At 52.8% G+C, this 21,599-nt stretch overlaps 6 protein-coding genes across 6 annotated transcripts; 2 read left to right on the top strand and 4 right to left on the bottom strand.

The window, feature by feature from the left end:
- Positions 1–550: 550 nt before the first annotated feature.
- CLUP02_00710 (uncharacterized protein) lies at positions 551–757 on the top strand (the record flags this gene model as incomplete). The annotated part of the gene is made up of 1 exon (XM_049279757.1): positions 551–757. The coding sequence occupies one exon, from the start codon at positions 551–553 to the stop codon at positions 755–757; it is 207 nt and encodes a 68-aa protein (XP_049135714.1).
- An 831-nt stretch (positions 758–1,588) lies between these two features.
- Positions 1,589–4,856, bottom strand: CLUP02_00709 (LsmAD domain-containing protein; the record flags this gene model as incomplete). Its single annotated transcript, XM_049279756.1, has 4 exons — positions 1,589–3,842; positions 3,903–4,281; positions 4,370–4,474; positions 4,727–4,856. Coding segments are annotated over 4 exons (2,868 nt in total), but the record flags the coding sequence as incomplete, so codon positions are not given.
- A 2,121-nt stretch (positions 4,857–6,977) lies between these two features.
- Positions 6,978–8,541, bottom strand: CLUP02_00708 (peptidase M16 inactive domain-containing protein; the record flags this gene model as incomplete). Its single annotated transcript, XM_049279755.1, has 4 exons — positions 6,978–7,073; positions 7,135–7,973; positions 8,030–8,204; positions 8,281–8,541. 4 exons carry the CDS (start codon positions 8,539–8,541, stop codon positions 6,978–6,980), a joined length of 1,371 nt encoding a protein of 456 aa, XP_049135712.1.
- A 350-nt stretch (positions 8,542–8,891) lies between these two features.
- Positions 8,892–13,561, top strand: CLUP02_00707 (RNA polymerase III subunit RPC82; the record flags this gene model as incomplete). Its single annotated transcript, XM_049279754.1, has 17 exons — positions 8,892–8,956; positions 9,039–9,100; positions 9,163–9,200; positions 9,396–9,458; positions 9,565–10,314; positions 10,375–11,502; positions 11,588–11,716; positions 11,799–11,809; positions 11,874–11,981; positions 12,039–12,147; positions 12,192–12,267; positions 12,326–12,363; positions 12,430–12,471; positions 12,565–12,812; positions 12,899–13,076; positions 13,146–13,400; positions 13,475–13,561. The coding sequence occupies 17 exons, from the start codon at positions 8,892–8,894 to the stop codon at positions 13,559–13,561; spliced, it is 3,387 nt and encodes a 1,128-aa protein (XP_049135711.1).
- Positions 13,562–13,855: 294 nt separating this feature from the next.
- Positions 13,856–18,060, bottom strand: CLUP02_00706 (lysyl oxidase-like protein 2/3/4; the record flags this gene model as incomplete). The annotated part of the gene is made up of 10 exons (XM_049279753.1): positions 13,856–13,943; positions 14,005–14,568; positions 14,622–15,256; positions 15,316–15,632; positions 15,743–15,800; positions 15,942–16,010; positions 16,072–17,079; positions 17,151–17,849; positions 17,925–17,950; positions 18,021–18,060. The coding sequence occupies 10 exons, from the start codon at positions 18,058–18,060 to the stop codon at positions 13,856–13,858; spliced, it is 3,504 nt and encodes a 1,167-aa protein (XP_049135710.1).
- A 759-nt stretch (positions 18,061–18,819) lies between these two features.
- On the bottom strand, positions 18,820–20,781 carry CLUP02_00705 (uncharacterized protein; the record flags this gene model as incomplete). The annotated part of the gene is made up of 9 exons (XM_049279752.1): positions 18,820–18,920; positions 19,026–19,056; positions 19,131–19,258; positions 19,294–19,489; positions 19,514–19,676; positions 19,770–19,870; positions 19,929–20,157; positions 20,305–20,554; positions 20,607–20,781. 9 exons carry the CDS (start codon positions 20,779–20,781, stop codon positions 18,820–18,822), a joined length of 1,374 nt encoding a protein of 457 aa, XP_049135709.1.
- Between the last annotated feature and the right edge of the window lie 818 nt (positions 20,782–21,599).

Genomic DNA, 21,599 nt, shown 5'->3' with positions numbered 1-21,599 from the left:
GCAAAGGGCCAAAAGGAGGGTGAGCAAAAGAAGAAAGCAGGGGGTTCTTGAAACATGCGACACGCGCCGTCAAATGGCATGCATCCTACAACCGTCACGAATGAGAATGGAATGTTTCCTGCCATTCCCTGAGGTACCTTAGGTACCTCAATCCTCATACAGCCGCCAGTCGAAAATGCATACCTCCCGCACATGCTAAGTTCTAACAATGGATCCTGCACTGCATCAAGAGGCGCCGTAGGTTGTCACCCTTTCTAAAAATCTCCCCACGATGATACCTCAAGCTCTTTAATTATCCACCCTCAACCTCACGACTACACTCAATCCCCCCATCATCAATCAAACAGCCCAGCCAAGTATGACCAGACCCTTCTCACGTCATTTCATTCTCCATCTCTCCCCGTTCTGTCCAGGAATAATAGTCTTTCAAAATCTGGGAACAAACGTGAACTGCTAGCCCTGTTACCCATGATCAAGGTTTCATCCCGACCTCACATAATCATGTTCCAATTCCACAACTGCTCTTCTTACCTGCTAAAGTAGTTGTGTCATGGTGCCGAATATGCCGTCCCCGAGATATTCCAACAAGACTAGGGTTTTCTGGTCTTCTTCTCCCTTTTCTCATGGCCACTCGTGCATCTCTGCTTTGTTTGTCCTTGATCCAAAAGCATTACACAACACTGCAAAGACGGGCATGATTGACTGCCAGAGAAACCCCCAGAACTCATCTTGTCCAATCGGGTGCAATTCACTTTGACCTTTTGAAGTAATATTTTGTCATTTGGAGCCACCTATTGATAGATGGCTTTTTGGCCTACACTGTTCAACTCCTATGCTTTTCTTTCTCGTCACTAGCTCTACCTAGCTACCGCGACACAACCGGCCTTCACATGTGCGTTTGGATCATGACTGACGTCCTCACATCCCCCTTGATCCTCTGCCGTGATCCGCTTGTGAGGCATGACAGTCCCGCTCCTTCAGGCATCACCGCAGTAGACCCCTGCGTCATCTGAACCCTTTGGACTGTCTTCTCCAACCACAAGCTGACCTATACGTGACTTTCCAGTCCAGCAAACGCACTACATACAGCAAGTCCGACCCTGTCCTCCAGCTCGGTGACTGACTTCCCCCGAATGCTAGCCCCCTCGGAGATATCTCCCCGACAGCCGCTCCAGAGGTTTCCATGGACTGCTTTATGTATTTGCTGGCACATCCAAGTTGGCAGCATCCATCCCAAGCTTCGCGGATCAAGTGGCTATTCACCAACGCTAAAGGGGCCTAGATACTGAGATGTGTTGGAATAATTCTCCATGGCGTTGTCGGTATGCCTCGGTGGTTTCGTCGAGCTCTCATTTGGCTTCTTCGGTAGCTCCAGGAGCGTGTCCAGGACCGTTCGCAGGTGCTGAGGGAACCTGTTGAGGACCCTGGTGCTGCCCATGGTTGTTGTACGGCTTGCCTCCATAATTGTTGCTTCCACTGCGGTGCTGCGCACCGTATTGATGCATCTGAGAGGGACTCGTTCCAAAGTGTTGAGGTCCGGGACTATTGTACCCACGCACATTGCCAACTAAGCCGACGTGTTAGCAGTTTATTGATAGCGACCGCCGGGTACCATCTTACCCTGACCGCCGGGTTGCTGCGGAGTGTACGCAGGCTGCTGGTACTGCACGTTGGGGCTCATGCCATATACCGGTTGACCTTGCTGCGAGCCTTGATGAACCATCATCGGCGCTGACGGGCGTCCTGGGCTAGGATAGCCGTTGGCTCCCGGAATCGGCTGGGGCGGCGCGCCATTCGGAGGCATGAACTGGTGGTTGCCAGCATACATTGGCATTTGGCCGGGTGCCGGCACCATGCCCTGGGGGTTGATAAATTGAGGCATCATAGGTGCTCCCATGGGACCACCAGGCTGCTGCGGCACGTATTGATGGTTTTGGGAGAAGTTCCGGTAACCACCCATCTGAGGTGTAGCCGGTCCACCGTAGGGCTGCATCATAGGCTGGTTGTAGGGCACCTGACCCGCCGAGGTCATCGCTGGCGTGTTGTAAGTGATGGGGACCTGTGCCATACGCGGCGAAGCGAAGGACTGGGCCGAGTTGGAGTGCATCATCCGATGGTCATCCATATTCTGGTAGGGTGTATGGGGTACATGTCCATGTTGATTTTGTATAGGCATGGGTGGCATGTGTGGTGACTGACGCGGGCCCATACCGTGCGCAGGTTGCTGCAGATGAAAGGGAAGTTGATGCTGGTGAGCCACGCTGGGCACAACGTGAGTGTGGTTCGGTGTGGCAATTGACGACACAGCAAATGACTGCCGCTCCAAAAACTCCTTGGAAGTCATGAGCATCGTGGAATCCGACTTCTCGTTGTCCGAAGGTTGTCTCCAGGTAGGCGGGGTGTCGTATGAGGGTCTCAGACCGTCGTTGTCGTCCCAGTTCCGACCCTGAGGCGGCGTGAATGTCTTGACGTGTGCCAAGATGTAACACTTCTTCACATCAACTGCCTTCGTCTTCCGACGAATCAACTGTCCAGCTGATGCCGGGGTCGAAGCTGTCTCTGGGGCGTTGTTGGCAGCAGCAGAGCGAGGACTGGAACCCGCGCTGGGGTGTCCGTTCGGGTTGAAGGACGTCGCAAAGGGGTTCGGTCTGAACTCATGGCTGTTGGGGTTTAACTTCCCGCCAAGGTGACTCGGGACACCGCCTGCACGCCGGAAAGCCTCAGTGTTGTTCGCTGGGCCGGTTGGCGGCATCCGCATGTCAGGGCCACCAGGGTGCTGGTTGGGAGGCGCCGACATCTTCTGCTGCTCCACGTGACGCAGGCGCTGAGCCAAGGGCTGGCGGTTCTGTTGCGCCATGTGTTGACCAGATCTATCGTTCCTGTACGTTTGGGCGTGATACTGGGGGCTGGCGTAAGACTGGCGAGCGTTGGGATGACGGTTCGGCACATTGGAGGGAGAAATAGTATTAGCTGGCGCCGGACGAGTAGCATTCCTTGTCTCAACGGCGGCTTGAGCAGCCGGGGCATCAGCAGGCGGTTTTGCTGCACCCTCCTTTGATGAAGCGTCCTTGCCCTTCAGAGTAGGTGTCGTCTTGGTACGAGCAACATCTTCCGCGTTCTGGAGAGCCTTTGCCTGGATTTCCTTCTGTTTATCGGGGTCCTTGGCGATAATGGAAATCAGGTCAGTAGGAACTGGAGTCGACAGCTTGAAGGTATCGGCGAATTTCTTCAGTTCAGTCAACTTGACTTCCTTGTCGGCCTTAGCCTTGCTGCTCCGAACTTTTTCAGCATTCTGCCGCTGCTGGCTGGCAAACGTTCTGAACGACTTCAAGAGGTCTCTTTCGACCGTCGAAGTAGCACTGGGAGCTCCTGGAGTGCCTTCTATGACCTGAGGAGAGATCGTTCGGCTTGTAGCTGCAGAGGGACGAGCTTGGGTAGCCGACTTCTCAGCAGCCTTGGCGTCGCCGGGCTTTGCGGCGACGGTCTGCTTCGTCTCTGCAGGCTTCGTCTCTGCAGGCTTCGTCTCAGCCGGCTTGGTCGGCTCCTGCTTCGGGGCAGTCTTTGTAGCGGGGGCAGCAGGCTTGGGATCAGCGGCTTTCGGCGCCTCAGCACCTTGGGTAGCACTGCCCTTGTTGACGAGCTGGCTCAAAAGCTTGGCATCTTCGGGCTTCACTGTGGTCTGCTTCTTTGCGGGGGCTCTCAGTTGCGACGAGATGATCGCGGGGTCAATCGGGGCGCCAACGACAGTCGCATTCGAAGCGGGTGCTCGCTTGGCAGGAGGCGTGTACTTGTTTTCGCGGCTCGACAGAGGAGGGAAGTCCTGACGGCGGACTCCGCTGTATCTGAAAATGGGTGTTAACTTTGGCTGCTTCAAGATGAAGACATCAAGTAGAGAGCCTTACTTGTCTTCCTCATCCCCGCCCTTGTCGTCACCACCGCCAGTGACATAATCCATGACGCGCTCCTCCGCAACGTGCGCCGTGGTGGCCAAGCTTCGCTCGATCTCGCGAGCCTTGCGCTCGGCAGCAGCCATGCGATCACGGTACTGCGGGTGGCTTTTGTCAATGGTTGTTGTGTAGATGTTCTCATCGTAGTCGGTCTTAAGGCCGAAGAGCCGCTCATTCTCGGCAAATTGGTCCCAAGCTCCTCCACTGCCAGATGGCTTCTCCAAGCTGCCATCGATGCCATCATTGGAGTCGGGGACCCATGGCTGGAGGGTTCGCTCGGTGCCGGGTCTGTTGTTGGAAATAGCGGTATCGGTTCTGAACCCAGATCGAGCGCCTGCGGTACAATTAGCCTTATATTTTTTGCAGTGGTCAGGGTTAAAAAAAAATAGGCATGCCGTTTTGGCCCTTGCCGTCAGCCTTACCACCCATGGCCGAATCCCTCTTATTGTAGGACATATTGTTGGACTTGTTTCCGTTGTTGATTTCGCTCTGAGGTTTCTTAGGGGCGACCATCTTGCAGCCGTGGGCTGTCGAGGTAGTACAGGTAGGGTTCTTTCGACAGCAGTGCCACCTTGGCTACCAATAACCTCCAGTCCCCTACTAGGAAGAAGTCAGCCAACGCTTTGGTTATTATTTTTGTGTATCAGAGCGGAGTGGTTTGGGTCGGAATTTCGAGACGCAATCGAGAATGAAGATACAAATCGACTTCAGGCGGTACGCTGATGGTCGGAGGTCTCTCCGCTGAGGTAAAGAGTCTGTGAATCAGTGGTACTACACACCTTGCGACGGGAATCGGAGGATATATCGGTTCGTTGGGTTCGAGAATCGAGCAGTCGTCGTTGACCCTTGATCGTCGAGATGTTCAGACAGTGAGGCCGCAGCGGGCCCGACAGTTCTGAGCAGATTCACCTGCAGTAACGACAATGTTGGCCACGATTAGCTTCCTAGGGTCCAACGGCGGGGGGGAGAGAAGCAGTGTGAAGGACAGATAGCTTCAAGTCGCAGCTTGACGTGTGGTTGGCGACGACGATCAAAGCAGCCAAGAGGGAACAAGGGGAGGTGCGATGCAGTGGGAAAAGGCTGCGCAAAGAAAGAAAGAAAGAGAGAAGGTGGTGTTGCTACCTATGTCCAAGGCGTAGGGCTGAAGGACGATGCGAAGATTGGGAAGGAGGATGATGGCTAAGTGTCTCACCTGGTCGAGAGGTTCTGCGAAGAGGGCTGAATAGGCCCAGCAAAAAGGGGAGAGAAACGAAAGTCTCCCCCAGATATGGTCCTTATCGAGAAGGAACTGCTCAATTTGCGTCGCAATTGGGCAACTCCGAGCGGAGGGTTGAGGGGGGGAAGAAGCAGGCACAAGAGACCGGCGTCGATCGTGGGCATAAAAAGGGCGAGGACGTGGAGGGAGTTGGGATTGGGTGTGGAGGTTGAGGTGAGGTGAGGTGAGGCTTTGTTTTCCCTCCACCGGTGTTCAGCAGCAACTGGCACCAGCAGTCCCCTACTGGGTACTGGACCTGTCCGGGTGCTGGGCGTTGTGTGGGATTGGGGGATGCTTAACTTGGGGTACCTTCCTTCGCCCGTGGGCCCTGCCCTCTGGTGTGGTGTGCTTCGTACCCTGCGCCTTGCACTTTGGACGGGGGCTAGCGAGGAAAAAAGGCGTGGTGTGGGTGTGGGTGCGGGTACGGATAGTGTTCCCGGGGGATGGCTAGAGATGAGTGGCCCCTGGATCGTTTTAAGCCCCTCGAACCAATCCACCACCATCAGCGCGGTTTATTAAAGGCACGAGACATCTCCTTAGGCTGCCTCATGTCGTCCTATACTGCAGATACACACACTCCTGAGCTAAGGTCTGAGGTTGCTCTTCCAATTTTGGGTGTTCGCACTCGCACAATTACCTCATTCTTGTTCCATTGCTGCAGCCCCCAACTTCTCACCTGAGCTGCTCTCGAAAGCATGTAGGTATGGATGGACCGTCTGGTTGTCTGGCTGCTCTGCCTTAACATGAGGTACCCAAAACAGGTACCTTGTCGCCCAATGATACCTTACCTTACCTCACCGAGGGGCCGTGCTCTGTGTTGTCCCCTCACCACCATGTCCATGCAGTGTTTCGAGCAACTCTCTGTCAACATTTGGTGTAGTTTATCATTGCACCTTGTTGCCTCCTTCTTTCCTCCCATTAGCTATATGCTTAGCCAAAACTGCCATTGTGATCTTTAAATGCTTCCACAGAGTATCGACCTCTTCCAAGCTACGGTGGTACACCAACTGCAAGTCCATCTTCCTTAGGCAATACGCTCTTGAAGTTGCGCAGTCTTGCCAGTGCACCTAGGTGGAAATGGAAGTCTTCTGGCGAATGCACCCACAGCCAATAAGCTTTTGGTCAGGCCCCAACACCAATGGGCTGTGTCCATGTAGCCTTCGTTGGTCCTCTGGTACCCCAAGACCCCTGATGAACCGGTGGTTGTTGTAACCTTCTTGGACGAAGAAACACTATGTGCCATCCTAAGTAGTACTATGTGGCAATGTGCACTCGTTGTAGGGTACATACAGAGCCTCCGTCTTATCTATATCATGTCAATCTCTAAAGGTCAGCCGCGGAGAAGCCAACTGTCAGACCACATGAGAAGGGAAAAGGTAGGTACTACCGTGTCAACCAACAGACTGGTGCGTTTGTAGAGACACATTTTTGTCATCTAGCCCGCGGATTAGACATCGCGCATCTGGAGACTATCTTCGGCCCCTTCATGTTCCTGTGAGCGGTCCCTCTACCCTCCACTTGAGAAACGTTGAGAGACACCGATATCTCTACAGGCTGGTCATTAGAGCAGACAGCAATAGCGTATGATTCTAAGCACAACATGGGACAGTATATGAACAAAACAATTTCATACGTGGGAATTAGGCAAGCTAGGCAGACACAAGAAAATTCTACTACATATGTTCACAAAGGATACATTTCCCCATTCTACCGCAAATGCTTGACTGTTGATACACGGTTCATTCGGCCGCTGTAAGACAGGGCTAAATCCCCATTTATACCCGGAGGCCAAGCTCCTCAGCGTACGGCAGAGCGAACAGGTCACCCACTGCCGCAACACTGGCCTTACCCTCCAGGATCGTCTTTGTCGCCTGTGATATGATGGTCAGCGCCTTGTTCTTGAAGATGTATTAGAAATCTCAGTTGACTAACCGCCTTGAGCTTCTCAGCCGTAACAGACTCGATAGACTTGATAGCCTCGGTGGCGTCAACGGCCTTGCCGCTGTGGACGAGGCTGGATCCAGCAAGGAGGATGCTACCGCTGCGCTTCTCGGAAGCTTCAAGGGCATCGAACTTGGCCTTAGCAATAGCCTTGGTCAGGTCCTCCTTGCTGACGGTACCCTCGGCGATGCTCTTCAGAGCCTTAGCGGTCTCCTGGGCAGCACCACGGACAGCAGAGGCTGAGCCAGCGAGCTGGATAGTCAGGAGGCCAGCGTCAGAGTAGGACAGGTTGACGGTTGAGGTGGACAAGCCCGGAACAACACCAACAGCCTTGTTGATCAAGCTGAAGCCAGTGGACCACTTGATGTTGGACTTGCCGCCCAGCAGAGCCGCAAGTACGGCAAGCTCAGGAGAAGCCTGGCCAGTCGTGGCACCGGGGAAAGCGATAACATAGGCGTTTCCAGAGGGGCTGTAGGTACGCTGCTCACCACCAAAGTACTTGGTGGCGGCGGTGTTCAGGGCCAGCTTGCCGGAGGAGGCAGTGGGAACCGACTTGAAGAACTGCTCAGCCCACTTGCTGACGTTCGCGGCAGAGGCACCATCGGCGACAAGGGCGATGTTGGACTTGGCGAAGGCGGCCTGGGCGAAGTCGGAAACGGCGTACTCGCTGAGGTAGGGCTGGATAGGGATCGAGGGCGTCAGGTTGGAGGGAGAGCCGAGGCCGGAGTGGAAAGCAACGGAGTGGGCGGAGTCAAGGGCAAGAGCGGCAGCGCTGGTGCCAGACTGCTTCAAGCGGAGAACAGGCTGGACCTCCTCGTGGAACTCGTGGGCTAGATAAACGGTCAACCAACCACGCCACAATCTCACATGTGTTTGCGAGTCTCACTGGTGTACTTGGTCTGGGAGACGACCTCGGCGAGGAGTTCCGTGAAGTAGGGAAGGTCATCGCGGAAAAAGCTGGCCTCGAGAACGAGGGCTTCGCGGGTGTGGTATGCGGTCAATTGGCTGCCGAGGAGTTCAGACTCGCGAACGATACGCAGACCAGAGCGTTTTGTCGTGTTCTACTCGTTGAAAATCATGTCAGCGCAATGTCTACATAGAAAACATTCCAAGGGTTGGGAACAGGTCGCATCGTACCTTGAAGGCGAAGGACTCGAGGCCAGCGGCCAAACCGGGAAGAGGCTGGTATCTCGTACCGGCCTTTGCCACGATGGCCAACTTGGTCGTAGGGCCCTGGGAGTCTCTGGCAGCAACCTTGACACCACCAACGTCGGCGGTCTCAAAGGCGCCGGAGCCAGCAGCAGCGCTGGCGAACCGGCGACCCGAGATTGTGCGAGCACAGCTCGAGTTGCGGAGGGTCTGCTGCGCAGCCCTCGTGAGGGACGGTCTAGAGATCATTGCGATGATGCGGTTGCCGACAATTGGCAGATCCAGTTTCGTGACGCTCGATTCGTCGGAGCTTCAACAAGAAAGTGCCTCGTTCACATCCCGACCAATTTTCGATCCATCGAACGAGGTTAGCTACGGGTCACTCGTACCGTCACGTGATGAAAAACTGCCTTATCCCCGAACCTCCAATGAAAGCCCGTCTGATTACCTGGCACAGGGGCCGAACACTCCACTCTGCTTCCTCCATCGCCCGTAGTTTACCTTAGGTAATCAAAGTGATGAGTCGCAGAATCCGTGAATCCCAGGTTTCTGACATTACCTAGGTTGTGAGGCTGGTGTCAAGCCACAAGCCACATGCCATGGTAAGCACCCGCCATCCCAAGAAGGCCTCAATTGACGTCTCAATTTCGGGCTCCATTCGAGCGTCGCAGATCCATTCTTACCTAAGTTTTTGGCACTGCACCTCAGAGGTTCTAGCCACGCCTTCCATCCACCTGGAGCTTCAGCCTCCATGACTCTGTCGGTGACTCGGCGCTTTCCATCGACTTTGTCCCCCACCCCGCCTTAGGTGGCCCGCCGCTCAGAAAAAAAGTTCCCATACTTTTATTTCAGTCCCTCCACCACTTGAAGACCGCGACCCTCACTACGACAAAATCATTCGTGGCCAAGTGCTTTGTTCAATACCCAGCACACGGCACTGTATTATCTCAATGACTTCTCGGTAGCTTGTGTGGCAGCTCTAGGGATATTGAGAGGATCTCTAGAGTCAATTGATTCCTGAATCCAAGCTTCGCCATGTTGGTGGTAGGTTTTGCATCGCGCTGATCAAGCTGAAGTCATAATCCCTCTAACTCTTCCACCAGACCAAGCATGGCGCTGAGCTATGCGCTCACCTCGTCAACGATATATGCGGCGAGCTACCTGCAGTAAGTGTTAAACACTATCCCCATGTCTCACACGGCGCAACATCATCGCACACTCTACACATTATGTACTCTCAACTGATCATGCTAACAAATGCTCTTCTTCCAGCGAATTCTGGCTGTGCTATTCAGCAAGGGCAGATCTACCATTGCTCAACTAATCCAAACCACTGGTCTTACTCCGCGGCAGCTGCGCCATGGCCTAGCCCTCCTCGTTCAGCAAAGCCTTATTTACCACGAGTCCGACTCCAATAACAAGATCGGCACGTATGAAGCGAATCCCGATGGATGTTACAATATTATCCGCGCTGGGAAAATAATCGAGATGGTTGGCACCGAATTCGGCCCCGCGGAACAGGAGATTGTACAAACTATTATGCAGCTCGGCCACGCTAGGGTATCGGATCTCTTACAGGCTTTCGAGGGGAGGAACGGGACAGGTCTTAATGGCGACCATGCGACGAATGGCCATGTCAATGGCAACGGCTCTAAGGCAAAGGTCAACGGGCATGGGCCGTCGCATGCGGCTCAGGAGCTCCACGCTGTCTTGAATCGGCTAATTGTGGCGGAAATTGTTGATCAGGTCGGGCCCAAGACGTTCAGAAATCCTGAAGACGTTTACCGCGAAATCGAAGAGGAGGTCACCAAAACGGCCCCTGGCGAGCGAGCGACAGCACGGAACAAAGAACTCATGCAAACAGAAGTTTCAAAGAGACTCCGAGAGGCACGCGACGAGAGCAAAAAGTTAAAGCGACAAGTCGGACGAGGTAACATGTTTTCGACCAAGCGGAGGAAGCTTGCCAATGGCAAAGGAGCAAGAGAATCCGTAGACTGGGATGAGGATGTACCTGAGATCGACGTGAGTCTTCATCTGCACGAAATACTCTCCTCCTCTTCCCTGGCTAATCACAAAGTTTAGTCGCACATTGTTCTCAGGGTCAACACTGAGAAGTGTCTCGTTGAGCTGCGAAACCAGAAGCTAGCCCAGTACGCAGCCGATGCTTTTGGAGAAGTCACCGGCCTTGTATACCACACGGCTCTACGGCTGTTGACGCAACAGGTGTCCCGCTGTCAGTTGGATCCGAGAATCGACTCTGATAACGACGCAGACGGTCCAGGCTCAAGCACACGCCAAGTCACTGTGACCAGTCTGGAAATACTCGAAAACCTTGATGAATCCGTTGACGTCTCTCATGGAGTTGGAAAGGCTTCTGCAGATCAGATTGACGTTCGCAGTGCTGAGAAGGTTAGAGCCACGCCAGGCCAGCCTATGTACGATTCCGACGACTCTGATTATGAACCTCCGATGGCTCCGAGGGCTTCTGCTCGTCCCAACATGAACGGCGCAGCAGATTCGGGCGGTTCCGAAGACGAGGGGCCACGGACAGCTTCTGGATCCCGCGAGGTCAGATTCGAAGATGGGCCCATATCCGGCGCTAGCCGTATCGATAAAATGAGGCAGCATTTGCTACTACTATCTGAAAGCCGGCAAGGATTTCTGCGGCACTGTGGCAGTCAAGGCCGAGGGCAGTGGACCGTCGATTTCAAGCCATTAATCGAGGGTTTCAAACAGACAGAGGTGGATGCCGTCATCGAGCAGTCATTCGGTCGGCACGGACTGCGTTTGACTCGAATTATGCGAGAGAAGGGCAAGCTGGATGAGAAGATGCTCCCGTCTCTCGCTCTCATGAAGAAAGGAGAAGTTCAGGGCAAAATGCTTGCCATGCAGATGGCCGGCTTCGTTGATGTTCAGGAGGTTCCCAGAGATGCCAGTCGAACAGCGACGCGAACAATGTTCTTCTGGTTCTTTGACATTGAAAGGACCGAGGCGCAGCTGGTAGATGACTACTACAAAGCAATGCTCCGATGCCTTCAAAACCTGGAAGTGCATCGCTACCGAGAACGCAACATTCTGTCATTCGTCGAGAGAAGGGACGTAAAGGGCAAGGAGGAAGAGGTCATGACTGCAGAACACTACAACAAGTACAGCAAGTACCTGGAGTTGCAGAGCAAACTTCTGGCTCATGTCATGAGACTGGACGAACTAGTGGGAGTCTTCAGAGACTACTAAATTGAGGCATAGAACCGTACACTACGCCTCAGGTGCCACCATCATCGGCATATGCAATGAGCTATTGAGCGGGTGGCTCCAAATTGGGGAGGGCAAAAGGATGATAGATACCCAAAATCAAAAGGAAGCGCAGATTTTTCCAGGAACGGCGTCTCAGCATTATACACAGGCTTCCCTAGCTGAAATGGGGGTGCGACTCTATATTTCGTCCAAGCGGAACGTTTTGTTCTGACAACATGATATGATTTCGAGTGAGAATTTACGTTCAGTAGGTCGCGGTCAAGTGAATCCATATCTATAGACCGAGCCGCAATCCAGTCCGATCGGTCGAGAACGGTCTGAGCTAGCGTACCGGTCGGTAGATGGAAGCTGCTTCGGCGCGGCGAACCAATCCCTGCCGTGCTAGGCTCCACTTCCCGGTGCTCGGCGGTCCAGGGGGGGCCTGTCCCTGCAGGGTCAGCAAAAGTTAACCTGCGAGTTCGGTCCAAAGTGGTTGAGTAAAAATTTCCCAGCTGTCGACTCCAAAACTTTGAATCACCCTCCTCTTTTGAGCTCCTGATATCCGTGCCCCCACGACCTGACGACAGTCCGAACCTCTGGAACCCGCCTTTCTTTGCTCTTGTTCAATTGGATTTCTACAGTTTCCTCTTCGCACTTTATCGCAGATTCCTATCAAGATGTCTCCGACTGCTGGTACTGGACGGGAGAAGGAGTCGAACACCGCGCGACTTCTGGGCTCCGGTATGCTCCCTCTTTTTTGCGCCCGCGCATGAAAGCCCGGCGCGCTGACGTTTTGCAGGCTCCGCTGGTATCGCTGAATTGGCCGTCTTCCACCCCGTGAGTTCCACGAAGAGCTACGATCAGTTGAAGAGCTGTGGGACGAGAAGCTAATAAGAAGCTCAGGTCGACACCATCGCGAAGCGCTTGATGAGCAACCAGACCAAGGTACGCCGGACCGAGCTCCACCCCCTCCCTTTCCTGCCTCCCGCAAGCAAAGCTTCAACGACATGGGAAAGCTGACACGTTTTCGCATTCAAGATCTCCGGCGTCGAGCAGCTCAACAAGGTCATCTTCAAGGACACCGCCAACGCGACAGCGGGCCGCAAGTTCGTTTCGCTCTTCCCCGGTCTGGGATACGCCGCCGGCTACAAGGTCCTCCAGAGAATATACAAGTATGGCGGTCAGCCCATCGCCAGGGACTTATTGGCCAAGAACTATGGCGAGGACTTTGAGCGCGCCTTCGGCAAGAAGACTGGCAAGGCTATCATGCACTCCACCGCCGGCAGGTGAGTAAATTCTCTCAGTCGCAAAGCTCGGAGACCGAGAACCTGTGGGGACAGACTCGCATTTCTGACGCACGACTTCATCACAGTTTGATCGGTATCGGAGAGATCGTCCTCCTTCCCCTCGACGTCCTCAAGATCAAGAGACAGACAAACCCCGAGGCCTTCCGCGGCCGTGGTGTTTTCAGAATCGTCGCCGACGAGGGCTTCGGCCTGTACAGAGGTTGGGGTTGGACCGCCGCCCGTAACGCTCCTGGTTCTTTCGCTGTAAGCGCATTCTAGTCTCAATTTCGGGTCTATGACAGTGACTAACCTGTGTTTCCTTCCTATCGACAGCTCTTCGGTGGTTCCGCCTTCACAAAGGAGTACCTTTTCAAGCTCGAGGACTACAACAAGGCCTCGTGGTTCCAGAACTTCATCGCCTCCATCGCCGGCGCCTCCGCCTCCCTCCTCGTCTCCGCTCCCCTCGACGTCATCAAGACCCGTATCCAGAACCGCAACTTTGAGAACCCCGAGAGTGGTTTCAGAATCATCTCCAACATGATGAAGAACGAGGGTGCCACCGCATTCTTCAAGGGCCTGGTTCCCAAGGTAAGACTATCCAGCAGCTCCCCTTCAACTCCTTCCTCTATCGACCACCTGCTGACATTCGATTTTCCTTGTAGCTCCTCATGACTGGACCCAAGCTGGTCTTCTCATTCTGGCTTGCACAGACCCTCATTCCCGCCTTCGATGGCATGATTAAGAAATAAACGAAGAAGAAGAAAAGGAGCCTAGATGTTCACAACAAAAAGAAAACAAGCAACGGCGTTGGATGGGTAGAACGTGGAGTCTCGGAGCTGAGCCCGATAGATCGTTGGACATGACGAAGACTCGACGAAAGGGTATAGACAAAGATGAGAAAGCGAGGCCTAGCAGCTACCCGAAAATAAGGTTGGCTTGCGGCCCGGTTAATGTACAACAAAGTAGGGTTCATCTTGATGAGAAAAATCGCCTCTGTTATTAATAAAGATACATATCAAAGACAATGCCTCTATCGGGAAACCTCAAGGCTCTTGGTCCTTGGGGATGTGACTTTTAAACCTGCAGAAGCCCGCACACTGGTATTTGAAGCTGTCTGTGGGTGCTCCATTGCTGGGCAAATCTCAGCTTGAGGATCAATATAACACACTTAATCAGTAAACATAGGCTCTACAGCTTAGCAATGGCATTATCTCCCGCAAGCAACACCTCAATTTCCCGTCCTACGGTAGTCCCTCTCTCAATTGCCCCGTCAATGAACCCTCGCCATCCATCGGCCCAATCGGCGCTCGCGAAGTGAACCCTTCCTTCTGGTCTTTGGAGCTCCCTAAGCCACTTACTCATTGAATTAGGTCCCCAGCAACTCCATGTCCCTTTGGCAAGGCCGTCGTTGGCCCAATCGTGGGTGAGGTAAGCTGTTACCTCAGCTTTAGGTCTGATGTTATTTCGAAAAGTCGTGATCATCTCAGCAGACGCCTTCGTGTCGATATGACGCGCGCCATAGCCAAACCCGATGCAAAAGTTGCCAGAGTCTGCTTGGTAAGTGGTGCCGTTGTGGTCTGAGAATGCAAAACACCAAGGTGAAGTCCCATATCCATTCGCCATGGAGAACCATCCCGGTTCAGGCTTCGCAAGCCGGAAATGAACTTTACTTCCCTTATTGATGTGACCTGCCCCGACGGCTTCCATTCTGAGTGGTGAGAGCGGGGGGGAGAAGGACACGTCTGACAGACAGTTCCTTGGGCATATTCTTAGCATCTTAGGAATTCGAGTTGAAGAGGAAGCACTCACAGGGGAGTAGTTGAGATACAATACTTGGCCTCGAACCGACGTCCATTCTTCGTAGACACCACAACAGTCGATCCCTGCTGCTCTACCTTCTCAACCACGGCGTTTAACACCACATGTCCGCGGTAGTCATCCAGAATCGCTCGGGCCAGCGAAGTCATCCCGCCTCCACCGAGCTTGTACATCCCAGCAAGCTCAAACGTTCCGGCCATAGAGTGGCCTCCCAGAGCATACCACCGCAGGACTTCAGTGAAACCGCACTCGCTGCCGGGGACCGCGCCAAAAGAACTGATCATGGCGTCGAAGAGGTCCTTGTCGCGTTGGCTGACGTCGAGTTGATCCAGGCGGTCTTTGGCGGAGAGATGATCGTACTTTGTCCAGAGCGCAGGACGGCGGAATGGGTCGTGGGGATAAGGCATCAACTCGCGGCTGGACAGACCGTCGATGGAGAAGAACGCATCCGCGACATTTTGGACGGCTATGTTGGTGGCAAGTGTATCGACCAGCGCAGGCCTCGAATCTTGTGGTGTGTAGAATGTGTGTTCCACGGCAGCTGTGCCTGAAGACGTCTTCAGGTTGGATTGTAGGCCGTATCGGTGGATTTCTGTAAAGACGTGGGGTTGGTGCCTGTTTGTCCTCTAGTTAGTCGGTCTGCATCATTTGCTTGGTGACAACTTGGAAAGACTTTCCAGTGTACCCATGTCCCGCCCATCTCAAAGTCCTCTCCTAGCGCATTGGCTGTCCATGTCCTTCCTCCAATGCGATCTCGGCCTTCCAAGAGAAGAACTCGAGTGCCAGAGTCACGGCTAAGGTTGCGCGCGGCAATGAGACCGGCGAAGCCGCTTCCGATTACAATCACGTCGTATGTTTCTGTGATGGAAGATTCCAGGGTAGATTTGATCACTGCCTTTGTACTTAGACCGATCGTCTCCCCGCATGGAGTCCAGAGGTAGCCGTCTCGAGTTGAAGGCATGGTGTGAAAGGAGAACAACGGGTTGTAGAGCGGATGATAACCTATGACGATGTCCAATGAGCAATTACTAGAGCAAGCTAATAAAAACAAGATGGTTCAAAGCCTGAAGCCGACTGGAAAGGCAGAGTCTATTTATGCCCATGTCCATCACTCCTGTCTCTGCTATCGCCGTTGTCGACTACATCGTGGCGGGTGGGGACACATATTTCCTAATTAGGACAAAAAGTGCGAGGTGCGCTAATACATCCTGAAGCGTGTAAACGGATGGCATTCAACTGCCGAGACCTCCAAACTCGCTGATAACGCTGGCTCTTCTTTGAGTCTTTATACTTGAATGCTTTTCTACTTACTCCGTCTCTGCTGATACCAATGCCTGGTAAAGTCTGCGGGTTCTCATGTGTAAGTCTGGGCTGAAGTACCTATGCCATGCTTGTTGTACCTTTACCCCAACATTGTTTCTAGCCCCCTTTCTTCCATTACATCGATCCAATGATGACTTTGACTCTTTTGTATGAGATCACCAGAGCAACCTGCAGCGTCTAAGTTATCCAAGCGCGCCCAAACTTCCTCCAAGATGAGCAACCCATGCCTCACGGGCTTCAGTCGAATCAACTGGTAAAGCCAACGGGTGCGTATTTTTACAAAATCTCTCCACCTTGCGACCTCTTTCGAACTGCCTAGAGACTCGATACCTTCGCCGGCAATATTCTCTCTCGAAACTAGACCGAGAACGCTCCCGGCGATGATGAGCGGTAAAAGCTGCGTCGAGACGGTGCCAGATGTGACGGGTATCCCTTCCATGATCCAGAGTATTCTCAAAGCAAGATTACAAACTCTTTCTACCGGCCGGTCCTTCTCCTGCTCATCATCATTCAGCCCAGCGTCGTGGTTCTGAACGACGTGTGTGCCCACTACTTCGGGAAATGCCCTAGTCAACTCGAGTAGAGCCGCCAGCCGGTAACATTGCTCCATGGCGATGAGGTGACCCAGAGGCGTAAAAACATCTCCGATATCCGTGAATGAGCTCACAGTCGGCGCTTCAAGTGCCGAAATGCTCTTTATCAAGGCCGTGGCTTGTCGTAAGAGATCCGAGTAGTAGGATGTATCCTGGGTAATGCCGTCACTTCTTTGGAACATGCCCGACGAGCTACGCCGCAGAGCTCTCAGTCTCCTCACCAGCGCCGCCGTTTTAGTGAGGTAGATGAACGTGGCTGTTCCGACACCTGTCCAGGGACATGGGTACCTTTTGAGAGAACATGGGAGGTGGCAGAAGACGTCTAGATAGGATAGGGCATCTGTGTCTTGGTCCACGATGAAGGAGCTCATGGCTTCCCAGTACACCATGGATGAGATCATAAAGACTTGCGTCGCGCCCATTACTCTTCTGTCGTTGGTGGTGTTGAGATGGCTGGATGACATCCAAGCCTTGAAGAGTTCCCTCGATCCGTGGAGATGCACTAACCCCGTGGAAGATACGTCGTGCCAAGCCTGTTTGTAAATTCATCAATCATAGGCCACAGGAGAATTTGAATGAAGCCGAGAGAGCGTTGAGAACATACCGATGTCATTCCTAGTAAGACAGTCCCCAGCAGTACATCATCTTGAACATTAGATCCAACAAATCTCCCTACTGTTGATTCATGGCGGATGGACACTTCAAGCCCGTCGATAGGGGGTGGCGTGGGTAGCTGTCCAGCTAAGTATGAGATGGCCTTGGTCTGGAGTTCCAATGGAACAGCAATCTTTGACTCTTCGTTTTGGTACAGGTGTGCGGCGGACATGCTCAACACGCAGTAGAGCAGCAGCGGAGACTGACTGAATAGCCTAGGCACTTCCGAGCGGAATGGATTGTGCAAGGAATCGAACGAGGAAAGAACATGGCAGACTGTAGAAAAGTAATAGTGCAAGAGTGCCGATACCTCTCCCGAACAGTCCTGAAACGGCCTGATGGTACCTATGCTCTTCAACGTGCCTGACACCAAGACAGTATCGAATTCCCTGGTCTCAATTGGACGGGGTACATCTTCAAGATGTGTAGGTGCCAGCAATGTCGGATTCTCCGGCAACACTGGGAGTCTCTGGTCACGTTCAGCCGGTCTGGAAGTCTTTCCTCTGTAAACATTGGTCGGGCTGCGGTCAGGGACCGCCGTCTTCTCATATTTGGTAGACCATTTCACGGGTCTCTTGTACCCGGGGCATTCGGTCCCAATCTTGATACATCTCTGGCAGCTCGGCTCTTGCTCGTCGCACTTGACGCGCTTTTGGTTTGCACTCCGTTGTTAGATTTGAGTCTCAAAGCTTTCGATAGAAATGCCAGCTCATAACAGACTCACCCGTCGCTTACACACGAGGCAACCACCTTGATTAGAAGCCGGGTGTTAGTCAAGGGGCCGGCCACAGTAATTATAAGAGGTGCGGGTGTTACCCACTTCGAGACTTTTCCTTCTTATTCCGAACGGGCTGGTTCATCGTCATTGAAATAACAGAGATCTAAAATCCAACTTTATTGAGAATTGTTTCATCCAATCCTGAAGTATGGTGGTTGTCGGCTTGGTGTTATCGGGTTCCCCGCTCTCTCGGAACTTGTACGGAACGGTTCGGTGTTGTGGCGCGGAACCGGCTCCGACTAAGATAAGGGAGATAAAGAGCATTTGCCATCTCAATGATGAGATTTTCGTACAACTTAAAGAGCTGCATGGTTTCGGAGAATCGCGTGTCTCAGAAGGAGGCACTACCTAAATGTAAGATTGAAGAGAGGTGGACTCGATTGTGTGGACCTCCCGTGCCTGATGTTGGTATGAGGGTTGAGGGATTGGAGGGAAAGTTGAGGCAAATGTCTTACTTCCTACTTAAACACTGAGATCGCTGTGTCTATTTGTCATTAGTTTCCTTTCCAATGGGGCTATTCGTCTATAGAGGATGAGGTATAATCCTTCTATCCTCGAAGAGCAGCAAACATGTCCAAACAGAGTATCACGCTCATCTAGGATCGCGAATCCTAAGTTTTCTATTTGTACCGCCTCACACGAATTACAGTGACTCAAAGATGATTAAAGACTCATCATTAGATAACCAAAGACTGAACGTCATACTTTCAATGTCAACGGCTTAGTCGCCTTTGTAGCTATTAGTAAGTGTAAGGTCTTGTAGCGCGAGCTTAAGACGATTGCCGTATTGTGAAAACGAACTTTACCAGGAAACCCTATGTACTTATTCGATTCATCTCAACTAAGTAGCCCAAGAAGTCTGTAGAAGAACAATTCTGCAAGGAACGTATTCTCTATTGTCCCTCTCATGCTCTTTGGTGGAGTCTAGTGAAGGTTCGGGGACTAAAGCGGGCATCAGCCAGGTATCTAATACAAATCTCATATCATCAGGAGTTATTCTGACATCTAGTCCCTCAGAAGAGTTATCTTGAAGTTAAACAGCCTCACTTCCACTCTTCACAACCACACAAACTTCCTTCTAGACACAATCCCTCGTTATCCCATCACGATATGATCATCTTGCCCGCCTCAAACCATCACATACGACCATACCCATTGGAAAATTCGGGATCCCGTCCGCTCTCCCATAGACAAGCCAATGAGGGCCGGATTAGTAGTTGGGTCGGTGACGACCAGCGCATACCTGGAGTTGTATGTTTTTTGGTTGATTCTCGTCGTGTCTGAGGTTTTTGTGCTCCACCACGGACAATCTCACGATATGTCCCCACTTTGCTGCTCACCCCGGCTTCACGACCCACATGTGATACCTTGCTGAAGATGCTTTCAAATTGCGGTGAGAAGATCAGTTTGATTTCTTTGGGGGTATTTCCGTATGCTTCATTGATCTTGTATACGGTAGGGTGTTGATAGGAAGTGGAAAGTGACGGGCGTTTGTTTACCCTTGGCATGGCCTACTTTACGGTACACACACACACTGCGATGATAGCACCGCATGCAGCATAACTCAATTGACATAATGAATGATATTCAATTATTTCTGCCTTGAATTTGAGTATTTTGGCCGAAGGTTGGAGCTCTCTACTACTATGCTTATTGCACAACAAGTTGACTAATAAGCGATATTCAACCGTCAACGGTCTTACGGGATGTCACTTCCCCCACGTCGCCCATATTACAAACTTACGCTTTCGGCGGGAATCGAACGGTCATTCCTCCAGTGTCTTAGTCAACGATTCAGTTTGCTTCCCCTCCTCCACGATGTTCAAGGGTCTTGGGATCTTGGGGTCTTGACCGGGCGCGACTCGTGAGCAACCCAGGCGCGGGGGGATCGACTGGGAGTGTAGGTACTCGTAAAAGAAAAGGAATCATCCCCGCTCTTCCAATGCAGACTTTCAAGCACGAAGATGGATTAGTGGAAAACGAGGCCCGTCCGTCGTGCCGTGAGCAGCTTTGGTTCTCGAGACTTAGGTGGGCCACAGCGTTCACCAAGTGGAGGGCCCAAACCTGGAAGTTGTTCCTTTTCAGGGTCTTTCTCGAGACAGTGCCAATATCGTCGGTCGAGCGGTCGTGGGAACAGACGTGCATTGTTGTCTGCTGTCGCGTGCATACGTGTCTGCGACTTTTGACTCGTCGATCAGTCCATGCAACAATGTGTCAGGTGGTCACGAAAAGGCTGGATCATGTCCCACTGCAACTCCGAATCTGAATTCTTTTTTGGGGGAGAGAGATTTCTCAGATCCGAGGTTGGCGAGGGTCAGGCTGTCACGCCGTACACATTGCGCAGAGGGTTTGTGGTTGCATTGTCTGGGGTACAGGCGGTTGTGGCAGGATGAACCCTCTTGCATCTCGAATGGGTCCTGAAGAAATGACGTCGATGTTTTGATGCGCGGCGAAGGGCAGGTACGACGGCAAAGCACCGTTGTGGAGCCTCTTTTCCCTCTGACGGTTTTCGGCATCGTCGTCAAAAACGGGGCCGTGTGCCCTCACGGAACCGTTGGATGGACGTTGCAAAACGCCTGTGCTGGGACACGGCAGCGGGATAGCGCGCCCGGAAACGAAAAAAGGCACGACAGTTCCACGAGGGTGTGCGAACCGCACCGGCGGATAGTTCGACCCGAGCCGGGACGATCTTCAACGGCTGAGAAGCCTCAAGGAAAGGAAATTTCCGATTGATACACTGTAAGGTAGTGTGCACTCTGTGACGGTAGACGGGCCTCAATTCGACGAATGGAACGCCCATCATGGTTGTCGTTTGTCGGCATACGGGATTGGTCGCAAAAGGCAAGATTTGGGGGCGGTCTCGTATGGTCCGAAAGCCCGACGACACGCCGATGATCCCTTCCCTCGGGACCAAGGGAATGGCCCACAAATCGAGTCAGCAAACGGTTTCACGTGCGTGGTCAGTCCTATGAAGTAGATGATGACTTGAACTCACGTTGAGAACTGTAGATAGGAGTGTAAGCGATACGTAAATCGCCTGTGACTTCAGAGGGCCAAGAGCAGCGTGCCGAGCGTGTAGTGTCACAGTACGGGATGGACAACGCGGCCCAGGATGGATTGTGTGTAGTTGTGCGGCGTCCAGTGCCTGCGAGACGTGGGGCTGGACGGTCGAATTAGAAATGGAATCTGTGAGGGAAGGTTCGGGTCTGGAGTTGAGTGGTCCCTCAATCAATCTCTCTCTGATCTCTGAGCCTCGCTCAGTTCCCATAGTTTTTCAGACGCGTACGACGCAGCAGGTCCATCCACAGATCCATACTTAGTGGGTGAGTAACTTCCTCAGCCTCTGAGAAATGAGAAGGAGGTAATCTGTGTAATCTGTCCATCTGGCAATCGCATTGGACAGCCCGTCCCTTCTGCAGAGAGTTCCCAGATTCCCTTCCCTTGGCTCCCGGAACCCATGCGCCAGACTCGGATAATCCTCATTTCAGGGGCGCAGGACTGAGGACAGAAATCTGTCCCTTGCTGCTCGTCCAGCCGCAAGAAAAGGAGGTCGTGTGCCCCGTCCTTTCTACGGTATCCTACGCGTTCCCCCAAAGGAGGCTCATAAACTCAACTACCATT

Source organism: Colletotrichum lupini, chromosome 1 (assembly GCF_023278565.1).
Source record: "Colletotrichum lupini chromosome 1, complete sequence".
Classification (NCBI taxonomy): domain Eukaryota; kingdom Fungi; phylum Ascomycota; class Sordariomycetes; order Glomerellales; family Glomerellaceae; genus Colletotrichum; species Colletotrichum lupini.
The sequence above is the reverse complement of the archived record's forward strand: the minus strand, read 5'-3'. Positions and strand labels throughout refer to the sequence as shown.